This window comes from Pseudophryne corroboree, chromosome 3 (assembly GCF_028390025.1).
Source record: "Pseudophryne corroboree isolate aPseCor3 chromosome 3, aPseCor3.hap2, whole genome shotgun sequence".
Taxonomy (NCBI): domain Eukaryota; kingdom Metazoa; phylum Chordata; class Amphibia; order Anura; family Myobatrachidae; genus Pseudophryne; species Pseudophryne corroboree.
In genome coordinates this window covers 424,688,348-424,705,196 of record NC_086446.1, presented here as the reverse complement: position 1 = coordinate 424,705,196, position 16,849 = coordinate 424,688,348, and the positions used below count along the sequence as shown (strand labels likewise).

At 43.2% G+C, this 16,849-nt stretch overlaps 1 protein-coding gene across 12 annotated transcripts in view; it reads right to left on the bottom strand.

Annotated features, from left to right (window-relative positions):
• Positions 1-16,849, bottom strand: part of PTPRT (protein tyrosine phosphatase receptor type T) — a 458,515-nt gene that overhangs the window by 12,471 nt on the left and 429,195 nt on the right. For all 12 annotated transcript variants that reach the window (XM_063960280.1, XM_063960277.1, XM_063960271.1 and 9 more), the window contains 9 exons: positions 10,473-10,560; positions 9,637-9,713; positions 9,492-9,528; positions 6,398-6,495; positions 4,364-4,480; positions 4,130-4,284; positions 2,959-3,094; positions 1,774-1,923; positions 123-296 (listed from right to left, as the gene is read on the bottom strand). In XM_063960280.1, the coding sequence (XP_063816350.1) occupies positions 123-296; positions 1,774-1,923; positions 2,959-3,094; positions 4,130-4,284; positions 4,364-4,480; positions 6,398-6,495; positions 9,492-9,528; positions 9,637-9,713; positions 10,473-10,560 (1,032 nt within the window). The remainder of the gene's footprint in view (positions 1-122; positions 297-1,773; positions 1,924-2,958; positions 3,095-4,129; positions 4,285-4,363; positions 4,481-6,397; positions 6,496-9,491; positions 9,529-9,636; positions 9,714-10,472; positions 10,561-16,849) is intronic.

Here is a 16,849-nt window from a genome sequence, read left to right as displayed (position 1 = left end):
GCTTCCTATGGCAGATCAGACATGAAGCATTGTACTGTATGACAGACACTGACACACAGCTCATGATATAATATACCTGACTCTATATGGCATACACTAATTGCCTGCATACATATACGCACATCCATGAGTGTAGCATTGATGTAGTTGCTGGTTTCTCCATCCAGTGAGATGAGGAAGGGAAGGCACCGGTCCAGTGGTAGGACATCCAGAGCTCGGTTCTTATCGTGGTTCCTGGGTAAAAGTCCTATGCTGCAATCTTCAGGCCTCACTCGAGGTGTCACAATGTTCAGGGTCTACGGATGAGGAAGTTTCAGGCTACAGAAACTATTGTCATTGAGGCACCATGCACTTTTACAAAGTATATGCAGTTTATGATTCTGTCAGCATTATACTCTAACGTTGAAAGTTTATTATATATGCCACACTTTTCCCATTGTTCTAAGGTGGATCAAGAAAAAAAAAACAATATTTACCGTTTGGAGAATTTTTATTTGAAATTTAATAAAATTTTAAACACGGGTTTGGATTGCTGTATTTAAGTATATTTTATTTGTATGTTTAATTTTCTCTTTACTAAGTCAGTATAATATGGACCTCGGTCCATCTTACTGAGGTAGCAGATAATATTCTCTCTTATCCATTCATTTCAAAAGGCATTCTTCATCTATAGATGCTTGGAACGCCTTTGAAGTGAATGGCAAAAACTCAGTACCTCTTGAAAAGGGTTGTGTTCTCAATGTATTTACTAACACGTGCAATTGCATCAAGCACATAAAAAGCACATAGGATGCACGTGCAAATGCATAACATATATATTTATCTGCACTTTTGCCACAAAAGCAGCTGCAGTTGGTAAGGAGCCTCAATTATACTGTACGAGTATTTTCATCTTGAGCTACCTCTATATAGGTATGGAGTGCCGAAGTTTATTGTTCTGCTAGTACAGTTACTCCCTTTGTAACACCAGTTCTAAAGAATGGAGTGCTACTGACTGGCTGCTGGAAGCCACTAGGAATATCATAGACCCTACAACAGGGATCAAAGACTTTGTTTTATATTTCTGCAAACAGTGTCTGTGAACAGTCTCGTGTTGCAGGATCACAGTAATTGTACAATGAAAGTATAGCCTACATTCATTTAATCTATGGCTGGAAGATACAAAAGAAGTTAGTTGATACGCCAATAGAATATTGCATTCTATTGGCGTATCAACTAACTTCTTTTGTATCTTCAAGCCATAGATTATTATTTATTTATTATTTATTATTTATACTTAGACAGAGATTTACACGTGCACATACAATGTTTTCTATCTATCTATCTATCTATCTATCTATCTAGCTATCTATCTATCTATCTACTATCTATGTGATGAAAACATCTTTTTTATGTGTAGGTTATCAAAAGTATTCTTGTTCCTTCTCTGTGTATAGTCTCCAGCATAATAATAACAACCTTAGTTGTGCGTTCCAAATTAAAGCAGTGATGACATACCTGAGGCAAATTATGACTTTACATGCACTGGAAAGCTAAATACTTTTCTTACAATACTAACAAATGTGACTGGACAGTGCTGCCATGTTGTATCTATTCGGGCTGCCATGTTGTATCTATTTGGTTGCTATGGACAGGATAGCCAGAACAACAGTTTAAGTGGCTGCTAGAGATTTTCAGCTAAAATGACCAAAGCCCTTATGTGGAAAATGTCTAATCAGTAGAGGTAGCACAATCATTCATGAGTAACATTGATAGCCTTTATCTGTGACACACCTGGAACTCATCTTTGATTTGGCTGCAGTTGGTCTGTGGGTCCATGCGACTGATGTTGTAATAGACAGAACGGAATTCACATACAGGGATGGCAGTGTTGCCACATAAACAGGCCTCCAGGATAGCATCATGCACAAAAACATACTGTTCCTACATAAAAGAAACAGACTGATTAATTGGCATAGCTCATGAGAAACATACTATGGTTTCTTAAAACAACTAGTGGGCAATTACAGTATATGTGCTTGTGCTATTTGCTAACATGCAGCAAACTATTTGAAAAAATAATTATATGAAACTAAGCAGGGAGGTCAAAATGATAATGAACACAGTTTAGGTCGAACTGCTCTTCTATGAGTTACCTGCAAGGCACAACAGTCATTCAGAAGGTCACAAGAAATCCAATTAGCAACTTGGCTGCGATGTGCAGTTCCAGAACTATACACTCTGACCTGTGTGGGGTATGGGACTCAGGGTCGACACCAATTCGGTCGACAAACATTAGGTCAACTCGACACCCATTAGTCGACAATAGCAAGAGGTCAACGCGGCCATTAGGTCGACATGAAAGAAGGTCAACATTAGTTTTTTTATGTTTTTTTGGTGTTGTTTTCTCCGTCAAGTGGCCGGGAACCCCAATTAGTGCACCGCGTCCCCTTGCATGGCTGGCTTCACTCGCCATGCTGTGGGCAAGGTTACCGTTCCCAATCATAGTACACCTGGATCGTAAAGTATGAAAAAGTCCTCCCAAAAAGTGAAAAACCTAATGGCTGTGTCGACATATTTCTAGTGTCGACCTATCCACTGTCAACCAATGGGTGTCGACCTAATTGGTGTCGACCCAGTCCGAATACCCCTGAGACATTGCTACTTTTTCTTTTGTACTGCATGGAGACATGCAGGGAAAGTAACAATGCTGAGCCTACAGTAATAGGTATCAACTGAATTAATTAAATGTTAAAATCATTTAAGCTAAGTTCAACGATCCATAGTGCATTGTTCAAGAGTCCCTTGAGCTCACACCAACTGATTCCACTGGGTAACTGGCTATAGTATTTCATAGCAGTGGATTATTGCTGGTGGTGTTGCGGTATATGCTGTCACAGGCATGAACAGAATGTGAGAATATCATTGTATTATTACAAATACCTGTAAGTGCACTTTGGATAAGTTCACATTCCTTACCTCAGTCTGCACCATGTTGACTCTCTGAGCTCGGAGTTCCCGCACACAGTTGAATATATCCACTACGCCCTCATTCTCTGCCATGTCCAGCATTATATCTATGGCTATAAAGCAGCCAGTTCTCCCAGCTCCAGCACTATGTAATAAAGTATTTCTTTATATTATTGATACAGAAGTCTGTCATATTTCAACTGACAGTTCAAAAACAAACACCATATACATAAGGATTTATGGACGTGTCCGGATGAGACACTTGAGCAATGATAGGACAGGTCAGAGATCTATTGCTTTCAGTGGTTCCACTCATATGAAGTTCATTTGAGTTGCAACAAGTAAATACTGGTTTGTAAAATCCCCAGTGTATTGACACCATTGCTATCTCTGTAGATACCTACTGTATATCTGCTGTACAATTCCACAGTGCTTGCTGGGTAGCTTTCCTATTGCATTTCTAGGCCTCATATCACAGCAGTGTATGAAAATACTAGAGGCATCCCATCCAGTGTTTTTCTCTAATGAACTGCCAAAGTGGTTACCATGCGATCATGCGATAGATCGCATGGTAATCACGTGATGGGCACGTTACCGCTGAGTGGGAGCGGCCTCCTGGCGGATGCCCATCGCACTGCGATATATCTCATGTGGGGTTAAAACCACATGCGATCGCACTGCGATGCGAGAAATATTATGTGCAGCACATAATATCTTGAGATGCAATATTCGACCGGCGTGCCCGCGCATCGCGTCTCAAGGTACCTAAAATGTGCATACAATTCTTCGATTTCTCTCACAGATGTGGTTGAAATTGAAGGATAGCACCGATTATCTCATAAGTGTATGGCCAGCATTACTCTCTCTGCAAATGTTATATCTGCCCCACCTGCAGTGCACATGGTTTTGCCCATTAGAGAAAATGTTGTTTTGCAATCAACCTTGAATTAGGCCCTGTATGTATTACAGTGGGAATTTCTCATGTTCTGATCTCATACAGTGTGAAAACCCTACTATATAAATATAAGTGATACACTTCCTCTATCTACAAGTCTCAGCATAGCCAAACACTTTAAAGTGTCTAGGTTATACTGGGATCAGTTGTAAACCATGTCATAATGCATAAGAATTTTTTTCAACACAAATCTTGCCAGTGTGAAAACGTGTTCACGGTTGGTACCTGCAGTGCACAGTGATAGGGCCGGCATCTGGTGGGTTGAGGAATTTCACCTGTCTGACAAAACCCAAAAGACCAGTGGCATAGCATGGCACACCATGATCTGGCCAGCTAGTAAAGTGAAACTGGCGAATCTCGCGAATGTCATGGGATCCTTTCTAAGGGTCAGAGAGAAAATATTTACATCCACTGAACATAACAATCCTGAATTTATTCCATCAAGAATCCATTGCTTACCTTCTGCACTGTGAATGTCCTTATGACATATTCTGCCAGTGGCTCAGTTTCTATGAGGGACACCTTGATGTCGCCATACACTTCAGTATCATCAGGCCAGTATCTTACACACTTGACCTGAAAGGTAATTAAATGACAGTAGGTAACATTCAAAACTTCAATAGGGAAGAAGTCATGTTTACTATCAATGTATGTGTCCTCATCCAATGAATATATATCAAAAACTGAACAGATTCTGTACAACATATGGAAATAATTGCTAGAATGGTTTGAATGAGACGATAGTCACGTCTGCCATGCCTCTCTTGTGTCGAACATACCAATATGGTTAACCTATGGGATTGGCCAAGATCATGTATATAGAGAAACATGGCGCCAGCGTCGCTATTGCTGTGGCCAATCTGCATAGCCACAGGGCTACCTAGTAGTCGTTGTTCCTCAATATTGTGTATAGTCTGCATATCTGTACGCAGTTGCGAATGAATTTGCGATGGCCCCAGTGGGCATCTATCTTCTTTACTAGGCAGCAGGGATGTGCAGTCATGATCCCTATCATACTCTAAGTTCTCACTATAAAAATGATTGGGATAACACAAAGAAGACATTTATAACTTATAAGCATCTTCTTTATATTAATGCAAGCATTTTTATAGCTACAACTTACCAGATTTGCAGGGCTCCTGGAACTGCAGGGAAAGATAGAGATGAGGCAACAGCAGCTCATCCTCATCTCTCACACTGTCAAGCACTGCCTGTACAGATGGGCGGGTCTACACAGCGGCCAATCAGACGGCAAAGAACAGAGAAATGGGAGGCATGCCTCACAGTGGAGACATGCTTGAGCTCTGATGGACAGCTCGGATTGGTCATGTAACCAATCCAGGAAGTGCATGGAGACAAACAACGGAGCTGAGCAGCGTGACAGGGGAGGAGGGAAGTGGGGATCCAAAGTGCCAGCAGCAGCCACCCGTGCACAGTGACTGGGATGAGTAGCAGCCAGAACCTGGACTGTGTGTGTGTCATCTGTAGCATACTTGCCTACCTGACCCTCTCCATGAGGGAGAAAATGCTCTGTTCCTGGACTTTCCTGGTAATGTATGATTGCCATCACCTGTGGTGAGCTAGCTAATTGATAAGAAAGGTGTTTCACCACAGGTGATGGCAATCATACATTACCAGGAAAGTCCAGGAACAGAGCATTTTCTCCCTCATGGAGAGGGTCAGGTAGGCAAGTATGATCTGTAGTGAGTGTGGAGACAGGACTGTGTGCGTGGCATCTTTATTGAGTGTGGAGACATGTGTGTGTGTGTGTGTGTGTGTGTGTGTCATCTGTAGTGAGTGTTGGGAAAGGACTGTGTGTGTGTGTGTGTGTGTATGTCATCTGTAGTGAGTGTGGGGACAGGTGTGTGTGTGTGTGTGTGTGTGTGTGTATGTGTGTCATCTGTAGTGAGTGTGGGGACAGGACTCTGTGTGTCATCTGTAGTGAGTGTGGGGACAGGACTATGTGTGTGTGTGTGTGTGTGTGTGTGTGTGTAATCTGTAGTGAGTGTGGGGACAGGTGTGTGTGTGTGTGTGTGTGTGTGTGTGTGTAATCTGTAGTGAGTGTGGGGACAGGACTGTGTGTGGGTGTGTAATCTGTAGTGAGTGCGGGTACAGGACTAAGCATTTCATAACCTAAAAATCGCAGATGGGTAGGCAAGTGTGTACAAACATGAAGTAGGACCTCATGGGCACAAACATTCTCATCATTCTTTCAAGTTGACATTTCCATTACTCATTTCTTACACACCAAAATAATAAAATTTCTGTCCGTCAACCCATAATAGTAAAGGAAAAGCACAAAATCTACGGAGTAAATTTACTACTATGGGTGTTCTATTTAAGATGGGATGTTGCCCATAATTTTATTAAGCCATATTTTTTATGGTATTGCAGACTCAAGAAAATAAATCACAATTTATTGTGTATTATCTGGCTCCCCAACTTTAAAAGGTAACCAAATGGTTTTATGTATTTCATGTCCATGTCTCTTACCCTTCCAACCTCCACCAGATTTGTCACCATAACCACACTGATTGAATTTTCCTGCCAGATCATCCGCCAGAAATCCTTCACTGTCTCCTGCATAGGTCCTAAACAAAACAAGATGAGCAGATGACCAAAGGAAATATCTACTGTCTTCTGTCTTTAGGTTATTAATGTAATAACATGGATATTTAACACAAAGAAGAGTTGCTCAGTCTATGTATGACTAGCAGAAGGTCTAAGTGTTTAAATCCTATGAACCCCCCTTTCCTGAAAAAAAAGAGAGAGCAGGGTACTCCAGCATTCAGCAAAGAATAACAAATAAAAGCCTGAATCCGAAAAATGTGATCCTGCCCTTCTGTATGAAATGAGCAGCTACCCCTTGGAATGTTGGTATATCCATGAGTAATGCCTACTGGAGGATTTTGTTATGCCTCCTGATAAGTATTGTCCCCAATGTAGAAGTAGTTGAAAGGAGACATATGTAACTTAGGGGGATATGTAGCAAAGTTTGGAGAAAGATAAAGTGGAGAGAGATTAAGTACCATCCAATCAATTTTGCTGTGCTAGAATAATTACAGCAGGTGATTGGTTGGGAATTAGTCTCTCTCCAAGCTCTGATACATCTCACCACTGTTGGTACTCTCCCTACTGATTAGTGTTAACAGCATCCTATTCAGGGCTGCCATCAGAAAAGATGAGGCCCGGGACTGATAAATTAGATAGGGCCCCCCACCACACACATTGCCACATAGCCGCTTTATACTGTCCCATAGCTCCCCCCTGCACACCCCAAAGCTTACCATTGTGAAGGGGCAGTGAGGATTGGGGGCCAGGCCAGCGGCCTGTGGACTGGCAGGCAGACATGGAGGGACAGAGCAGCAGCGGTATTCTGGCTATAGAGTCAAACGGAGCTTGCGGACCGGCAGCCAATCAGGAGCTGCCATTTGGAAGTAAGAATACCGCCGCAGCTCTATCACTCAGTGGCTGCCTGCCGGTGCGTTGGAAGTTGGCCCGGCCTCCGATGCTCACTGCTGCCACCATCTCAGTCCGGGCCCAGGACTGGAGTCCTGACTGTCTTCCCTTGATGGCAGGCCTGATCCCATTAGCAGAAGCACCCTGAAAGTTGTCTGGCTTAAGCATGTAGTTATGTTACAGTAAATCTGCTTTGATAATTCCTGATCATTTAGTGGTCACAGTACATTTTCAATACTGTCTCTGTGTGGATATTAAGGATACACTAGTTCTGTCTACGTATAATGGCCCTCATTCCGAGTTGTTCGCTCGCTAGCTGCTTTTAGCAGCATTGCACATGCTAAGCCGCCGCCTACTGGTAGTGAATCTTAGCTTTGCAGAATTGCGAACGAAAGATTCGCATAATTGCGTATAGAAATTTCTTTGCAGTTTCTGAGTAGCTCGGGACTTACTCTGCCACTGCGATCAGTTCAGTCAGTTTCGTTCCTGGTTTGACGTCACAAACACACCCAGCGTTCGCCCAGACACTCCCCCGTTTCTCCAGCCACTCCCGCGTTTTTCCCAGAAACGGCAGCGTTTTTCCGCACACACCCATAAAACGGCCAGTTTCCGCCCAGAAACACCCACTTCCTGTCAATCACACTCCAATCACCAGAACGATGAAAAATCCTCGTTATGCCGTGAGTAAAATACCTAACTTTTGTGTAAAATAACTAAGCGCATGCGCTCTGCGAACCTTGCGCATGCGCAGTAAGCGACTAATCGCAATATAGCGAAACTCGGCAACGAGCGAACAACTCGGAATGAGGGCCAATGTGTGAAGAGATGCCAATTAAAACAGGTGTTTTTGGTGTCTGTCATTTTATGCCGTGTACCAAAAGTCCAAGCTGCATAAAAGATATATAGAAGCAACACTATTTCTGTTCTCTATTTCATAATGCAAATTTACCTAAAATAACTTACTGTAAAATAATGACCTTATTACTCTATCTAGCACAGATTTGCATTTTTACCTTTGCAACACATTTTTCCTTTCTGTTACTCACAGATCATGTCCGTGTGACCAATTGATTAGAGTAATAATGGTAAAGATAATTTATGGCTCATAATATGCATTAAACGTACTGCTTGCAGTCATTCTTTTCACAGGACAGTTCTGATGTCAGTGGTCAGATAGGAGTAGAGTGAATATGGACACAGAATATTGGTGGTCATTCCGAGTTGATCGCAGCCAGCAACTAGTACACGCCTATGGGGGAGTGTATTTTAGCTTAGCAGGGCTGCGATCGCTTGTGCAGCCCTGCTAAGCTAAAAATATTTCAAGCAAAAGTAGACTAGGCCTGGACATACTTACCCTGTGCGACGATCTCAGCGATGCTGGGGTCGGCTTTGACGTCAGACATCCGCCCTCTGTCCTGCTGGACACGCCTACGTTTTCTTCTCCACTCCCCGAAAACAGTCTTCAACGGTCCGGATCCACCCAGGTACGCCTTCTTTCTGTCAATCTTCTTTGCGGCCGGCTCTGCGACCGCTTCCTTCGTAGGACGCGGCGTAACCCGGCGATCCCTGTCGCCGGGCAGTGTCGCGCACGTGCACTGCAGCCACCGTGCATGCGCATTCCGGCCAAGTTCAAACCGCAGCGACAAACCGAAATGCCAGAGGTTGGCTTATATATTCAGTTAAGTCAGTATAATAACCGAGTTGGCTATGGGTGACCGATGGTCGTGGTCTCGGCGGTCAGCATACCGAAACAGGGATCCCGGCCACCAGAATGCCGACAGGAGAGCGAGTGCAAGAAGGTCCCTTGCGGGCTCGGTGGCTCGTTGTGCTCGCAAACAGGTTCTATTACCACTCTATGGGTGTCGTGCACATCCACAAGTGGGAATAGTCCTGGCCACCCTGTCGGCATTCTAGCAGCTGGGATCCCGCCATCGATCCCGACCGCCTTGATCCCGACCGCCGTGATCATAACTACATCCCAGTATAATGCAAGGAGCACGGATGAGAATGGGCTAAATGGTGCTAGCACATAACAAAACATTCTATTACCAAGTGATCCTGTGTGTAATACCCCTTCAACCCTGAAGAACAAAGTTTATGTCCCATACATGCCTTCTGTTACTGTTACCTTGTGTGGCAATGTAGTGGCGAGGTCGGTGATAGCCCTGCAAAAGAAAGGTTGGCAATGCTGAGAGCAGGTGGACAGGGATTGTCTGACAGGATGACAACGATATCACATCCGTTTGCAAGGAACATAGAACTGTACAACTTACATCTACATAGTTGGCATTAATGTAATCTGAATGTGGGTCCCCATCTATCAGCTGTAGCCGCACCCGGGAATGGTCATCTGAGAGAAAGAGACACAGAGATGTCACAGCAAGGTCAGCTGCAAAGTGACAGCCGGGAATCACTGGCTACCGCTCTGTGATGTGCCGTTCACTCACAATGACAAATGTCACCATTGGCAAAGTTAAAGATAAAGTCAGTGACAAAGTCACAGTCACCGCTATGGGCGAGACAAAGTTTCTAAATACCAGATAGTCATTCACATAATAGAAGTCATCAGATGAGCTGACAGGGAATTGACGAGACATGACAAAGTGTAAAGACTGTGTCATGGAACAACAGTATGGTAACATAAAAAGAGACTGTCAAAGCGAAGAAACAGGTAAATAAGATAGTATAGGGTATAAGAAGCAAGGGTAGGCTGAACAATTGATGGTCTCTATATGAATAGAGAAATTATTTGGTAGTAAATAAGATATAGGGCCAGATGCATCATTGCTTGGAAAGTGATAAAATGGACAGTGAAAAAGTACCAGCCAATCACCTCCTAACTGCCATTTTTTCAAACACAGCATGTGACATGGCAGTTAGGCCCTGATTGGCTGGCACTTTTTCTTTCTCCGTTTTATCACTCTCCAAGCGATGATGCATCTACCCCAACATGTACCAAAGTAGTTACACAATAGCATGGTAGAATTGGGTAAACGTTTTTTATTTACTGTTCTCTTTTTAGCAGTGTTTTCCATGAAAGGTACAAAGGCAAAGGGAGCAATGGGTTTGATAATGAATTAGGCCCACAATGATTCAGGGTCACACTCACATGAAATAATGTTGCCATATCTGTTCTTGTTACGGTTCTCATCCTCCTTTGCTGTATCCCAGGATGCTGTCTGACCCTCAGGCAGCGCCTGGAAAACAAAAAGCATTTGAATGTAGGACACAAACTTCCTACAGATGTGATTTGGTGATGGTATAGTTATGAGATGTGTATTTCCTTCATATATTTTACAATGATCAACAAGTGCCATCTCACATGTCAGGCAATAGTACTACTAACCCCATACTGCTTCTGTCAGGTTAGCAGGTAGTGCCTGACATCTTCATGTCATTTAAAGAGGCTAAAGTATAGACAGACTGAGTTGGACAGTGTTAAAAGTGTCTTACTGTCATCCACAAAGATATAGTGCTCCCAAACTCAAAGGCAGGACATCGTAAATATTACTGAAAAGCTTCATCGCAGAACGTTGCTTTCTACATTACAGACTGCTCATAAACATAGACTGCCATGGGCAACTGTAGGTGGCTCTTTTCATTGAATTTTGCACCCAAAATTATGACTGTTTTAATCAAAAAGTAAATGCAAAATAAAGATAAAAGAAACACTGACTTCATGGCAGATGTTACTGCATGTAATGTGCAATATGAAAGTACATGCATCAAAGCTTTCAGCAGTGTAGAGCAGGCATACCTTTGGGAGGCTAGGTACTTCTACATTTATCTACTGGTACTGGCTGTTCTAAAGCTGGCTACCTGCGAGAGTATGGACAAACTGTATGATTTACCTTGGTTTTCACTAGCAGAGGGGCACATGACGAGTGGCATACTTTGCTCTGAACTGTTGCCAATTATGATGAGAGGTAGTGACTAATTAGCCAGTTTGGACAAGGGGGTTGGATAATGTTACATATGACTTTTTATATGGTGGAACTGGTACTGAATAATATTAAATGCTTCTGCATTATTTCAGGACAGAACATTAATTCAATAGCAAGAAGTATTTAAGAAATGTTGGGTCTGTATTCATTGTAATGGATCAATTACTCCCTTTTAACTTTCATCCCCTTACTGATAGATGCTCAGTGTGGGCTTGCCTTCCCCTCATGTTTATGGCAAAGTGACTTGTCAAGTTCTCCTAATAGTTTTATAGTCATTGAACACGATGTAGAATGTATAGTCATGAAGAGGAGGGATGGGTGATTTTTTGGGTGCTAGACAATAGAGATTCACAAAATTAAATACCTGTGATGGTTATTACATAAAAAATAGCTATTTTGATACAATCAAATATATCCTTAGTCGATAAATGTCATCTATTATAAAAAGTGAAGAACAAAATATTCCCTAATTTTATAGGTTTACAGATGAAGTTTTTTTTATCAAACATAAGTGGTTATTTTATTCCAATCACAGAAAAACAGTACAAATTACCCTCAAAACATGGGAAATAATAGTTCAACAATTATCTACTGTATAAGGAACAGACAAGGGGGGTCATTCTGAGTTGTTCGCTCGTTGCCGATTTTCGCTATACTGCGATTAGTCGCTTACTGCGCATGCGCAAGGTTCGCAGAGCGCATGCGCTTAGTTATTTTACACAAAAGTTAGGTATTTTACTCACAGCATAACAAAGCTTTTTCATCGTTCTGGTGATCGTAGTGTGATTGACAGGAAGTGGGTGTTTCTGGGCGGAAACTGGCCGTTTTCTGGGAGTGTGCGCAAAAACGCTGGCGTTTCTGTGAAAAATGCGGGAGTGTCTGAAGAAACGGGGGAGTGTCTGGGCGAACGCTGGGTGTGTTTGTGACGTCAAACCAGGAACGAAACTGACTGAACTGATCGCAATGTAGGAGTAAGTCTGGAGCTACTCAGAAACTGCTAAAAAATTTCTATTCGCAATTCTGCTAATCTTTCGTTCGCAATTCTGCTATGCTAAGATACACTCCCAGAGGGCGGCGGCTTAGCGTGTGCAATGCTGCTAAAAGCAGCTAGCGAGCGAACAACTCGGAATGAGGGCCAAGGTTCATACTAGAACAGTGGTTCTCAAACTCGGTCCTCAGGACCCCACATGGTTCACGTTTTCCTTGTCACCCAGCAGCTGCACTGTGTATCACCAACTGTCACATTTTAAAAATCTACAGGTGACTTGCAAAACATGGACCGTGTGGGGTCATGAGGACCGAGTTTGAGAACCTGTGTACTAGAATGATTAGCACTGTGACCCTTGACTACTGGAACCCTAGGATCCCAATGCAGTAATCCTTTTTAGTGTATTTCCCAATGTTGTTTTTATATATAGTTTATTTAATTGATTTGGGACAGCTATGTGGGAAGGTATGTGCTGTACGAAGACCAAGTTAGCAACAAACCTTCCCAGTATGTTTCTTTCTGTTAATTTGTGATCCACTTCCTGTATATTTGAAATGACAGGAAGTGAACTCTGTTAGGTATTTAAGGCAACACCATGTCACACACCACCATGCCTTGACAAAGACGCAGGGGGAGGCAGAAAAAGCATTGTTGCTAGCAGTGACTCAATTGGAAAATATACCAGGATCACACATGCCTTTGATGATGGAGGTTTGGCATAAGCAAATTTCTATGTATATTCTAGTGCGACTGTAGTAGTTTCAGTTTGTTGCCTGGCGTTATCTTTAGTAGTAATGCTTCAACCTTGGAATTTGCTGTAAAAAGTATCCAGAGGTATTGATTTTACTGAATATGCGGGTGTGAGGAAGCATGAAAGCATTGGCTAAGTAAAATAAGTGGATGTTCATGCAAACGTATTCCATGCAAACCACAAGAACAATTACTATGTGCCTGGAAGCAGGTGAATCACTTGCAGGCAGGGCAAGACTGGTCATTTGACCTTTTTGGCAAATGCCATAAGGGCCAATGGCCTCCTGGCAGTGGCGTAAGTTCGTCCCAGATGCCCGGAGGCAAGATAAATATTGGTGCCCCCCTATTTCCAATATTAAGATAAATAAGTGTGTGTGTGTGTGTGTGTGTGTGTGTGTGTGTGTGTGTGTGTGTGTGTGTGTGTGTATGCGTGTGGAGTGTTCTGAAAAAAATGTATATACTGTATTTATACATTTATTTTAAATCACACAATTCTTAGCAGTCATACCCATGATTAGAACCCATGACCTGTTACACTGACAGCAGACACTTTACTGATGGAGTTATTTGCTCCTGTACAGGAAGCATGAGAATTCTAACTATATAAAGTTACGTGTAATTGTCAGAGAAGTATCTTCATATAGTTAGAATTTTCATATTTCCTATACAGGAGCAAACAGCTTCATCAGTAAGGTGACTGCTTCCAGTGTAACAGGTCGTGGGTTCTAATCCTGGGTATGACACTTGTAAAATGTGTATATTCAGTATAGTAAAGAGGGTGTGATTTGTAAGGTGCAGGGACCAATGAGGAAGTCGGCCACTGAAAAGACAGGGGCAGATATCAATTAACTTAATTCAATGGTGTCACAGAATGGGAGGAGAGGTGCCCCCCTTCAGAGCAGGAGCCCGGCGGCAGATGACTCCGTTGCCTCCCAGAGTTCTGCCTCTGCCTCCTGGGCTGGTTCAGACTGAAAACCTAGACAAGCGCCTCTGCCTTCTGATGCTCTGCTTGGATGGCTTAGATGGGCGGCGTTCTATAAGGTCACACCCCTGAATCAGTGCACACCACAAAAGTTGTGGCCACGCTCTTTTTACATGCACATGTACAGAGGGATGCTGAGGTTGTTCTACAGGGGTGGTCTTCAGTATTGCGACTGACGGGATCCCGGCGCACAGTATACCGGCGCCGGAATCCCGACAGCCGGCATACAACCACTTATTCTCCCTCGTGGGGGCCAACAACCCCCCTGGAGGGAGACTAAAATACCGTGCCCGCAGCGTGGCGAGCGCAGCGAGCCCGCAAGGGGCTCATTTGCATTCGCCACACTGTCGGTAAGCTGGCGGTCGGGCTCCCGGCGCCGGTATGCTGGCCGCCGGGAGCCCGGCCGCCGGCATACCATACTGAACCCGTTCTACAGTCCATCTTTGCTTTCAGGTGCTCTATTTCTGCTACAAAATATGCTTTGGTGATGAAGATGATGATGAATGGCAGATGCTTCTCATTGGCTGAGTGCATCTTGATTCCTCCCAATGTGGCTACTGCAATCTATTTGCTTTATTCATTTGATATTAGCAGTCAGTGCGTGGCAGGAAAGTAAATTCCCATTTGATTTTTTAATAAAGAAGTCCATGGATGTTTGCATTTTATTTAAAAAAGTAGTCATTTGTTGCATTTGTGTCTGTATTTAATTTATCCGCAGAAGCTAATGCTGTAGGTCTAATCCTAGGAGGAGGGGGGAGTGGTTATGCATGTGCAAGCGGGAAGCCATGCCGCTCATTCATTTTATGCTAGCCACCGCAGCCATCTTTGTTACTAGTGGCACTTGTACCAGCCCCATGCCTGGTGCAAGTGATCTGCCAGTAACAGGCTCCCTTTCTCCATATGCAAGACTCAGAATGGCACAGAGCTTTAGATACGCATCCACTACATGACTCTACCAAAGTCATGGTGGTTTGGTGAACAGGCATTGTCGCCTCCTAGTTGTTGCCCCAAAATGCCCAATTTCATGGAAAAACAGATCTTGTCAAGTTCCGTCGGGACAGGACAGAGATGCGTAAACCTGCATAATTCACATCTGCACATGCACTGTTGAGAACACTCGCTGTTTGCACCCATGCATAGAGATAAATCTGACTTAGAATCAGGTACTTAGGAGCTCATTCAGGGGCGCTGCTGTGGCCCACCGCACAGTTTGCCACTGCCGGGCAGCTGCAAGACGAGACACACAGCCGCCCTGATAAAAAAAGTTTTTGGCAGACCGCCTAACAATGCAGCCAGACTGCGCTGCCAGGGGTCAACGCATCATGAGGCAGCACCACACATGCTGAGTGGCCTTGTCCTGTGCTGGGCAGCCCCCAGCATGTGAGATGACCACAAATCATGCCTCTCACCCTCACCGGATCTCACCTGGATGTTTGGCTCACAGCACCCCTCCTGTTTAGATCGGCGATGCTCCATGGCACACAAATTAATTAAAATAATAATTTTTTAAAAGGGGGCACACCTCTGTGATTAGGCTACTTCCCCCCGACTTTACCGGGGCCCGGCAATCTTTCTACGGCCCTGGTGTGGTGATCACAGAGAAGTTAGATTCTTAAATGGTTATTTTACCACACCACCAATATACTGTATCATGCAAATATTGAATTTTAAAAAGTAAGTTATATTGAATATAGTATATAAACCTGATGATGACATGTGGAGTTTCATTGCATTAATAATAATGTACCAACACTGTTTCCTTCCACTAATAACAGTATCCTTGTACCAGCTGTCTACATAAATTGAAATGTTTTATAGTCTTTCACCTCTGCATGATGTTGCGCTGACCAGTAGTAATTATACTGAATGTTCTCCAACTGAACAGTGCATGTTTCTCTTTCCATACTTCCTGCCCTCTACTCTACTCTTTGTTATCAGCCTCACTGGCTACAAACTGGTTAATGGGTGCTGTAGATGAGCACAGACGACCAGGCCTGGCTGGCTGAGTGTTTTGTTTATTGAAGCTAGATCCTTTATATAGGAATAGACAGGTAATGAGCGGTTAATTGGGAACACCGCTTTGATCAGAGGCCTATTTGCCTTTAAAAGATCCAGCATCCTAATAGCGGTTAATCTCCCAGCAGAGATGCCGTGAGCAGTAACAGCTCATTTCCATCCCACTTCAAAGCAGCCGAGGGAAAAACAGACAGTATTATTAAACAGCGGGGTCTTGGAGGCTTTTGTCAGTTCGTACTTTAGAAATATGTCATTGGAATTTTCGCTGCACTTACTTTTTGTTTTGGTACAGTATCTCTGTACTTTGCCCATTTTAATTTAGTGTTGGGTCTAACTGTAACAGACGGGTCCCTCTTTGTACTTTTACTCCATCATATAATCATGTAATCTAGTATTAACCATTTTGTCCTTACATGCTAGATATCCCATTACAATTCTCACTGCCCACATGCCTTCTTGTCCTGGTCACACTGAGGGTATGTTGCTTGCAAGAAAGTTATGTTACGCATCATATAACAGGATCTTACCCTTAGAGTCTATGAATAATGTACGGATGCTGTGGTTTGAAATCGAATACTTATTAAGTGTGTCCAATCAGATAAGGGGGATATTCTGAGTTATTTAGCATGTATGATGGCTTCAAATAGTTCTGAAATTATGCAAATCACTTTATCTGTGATTAGCTGGAGGCTACAGCTATTTCAAAGAGATGTGACTGCGTAAATCCTCAGTGGAATACAGCATGTATCTGAGCTGCCAAAAAAGATGTCAACAAACATGGCGTCTTAATCTTAGGAAGCCAAGAA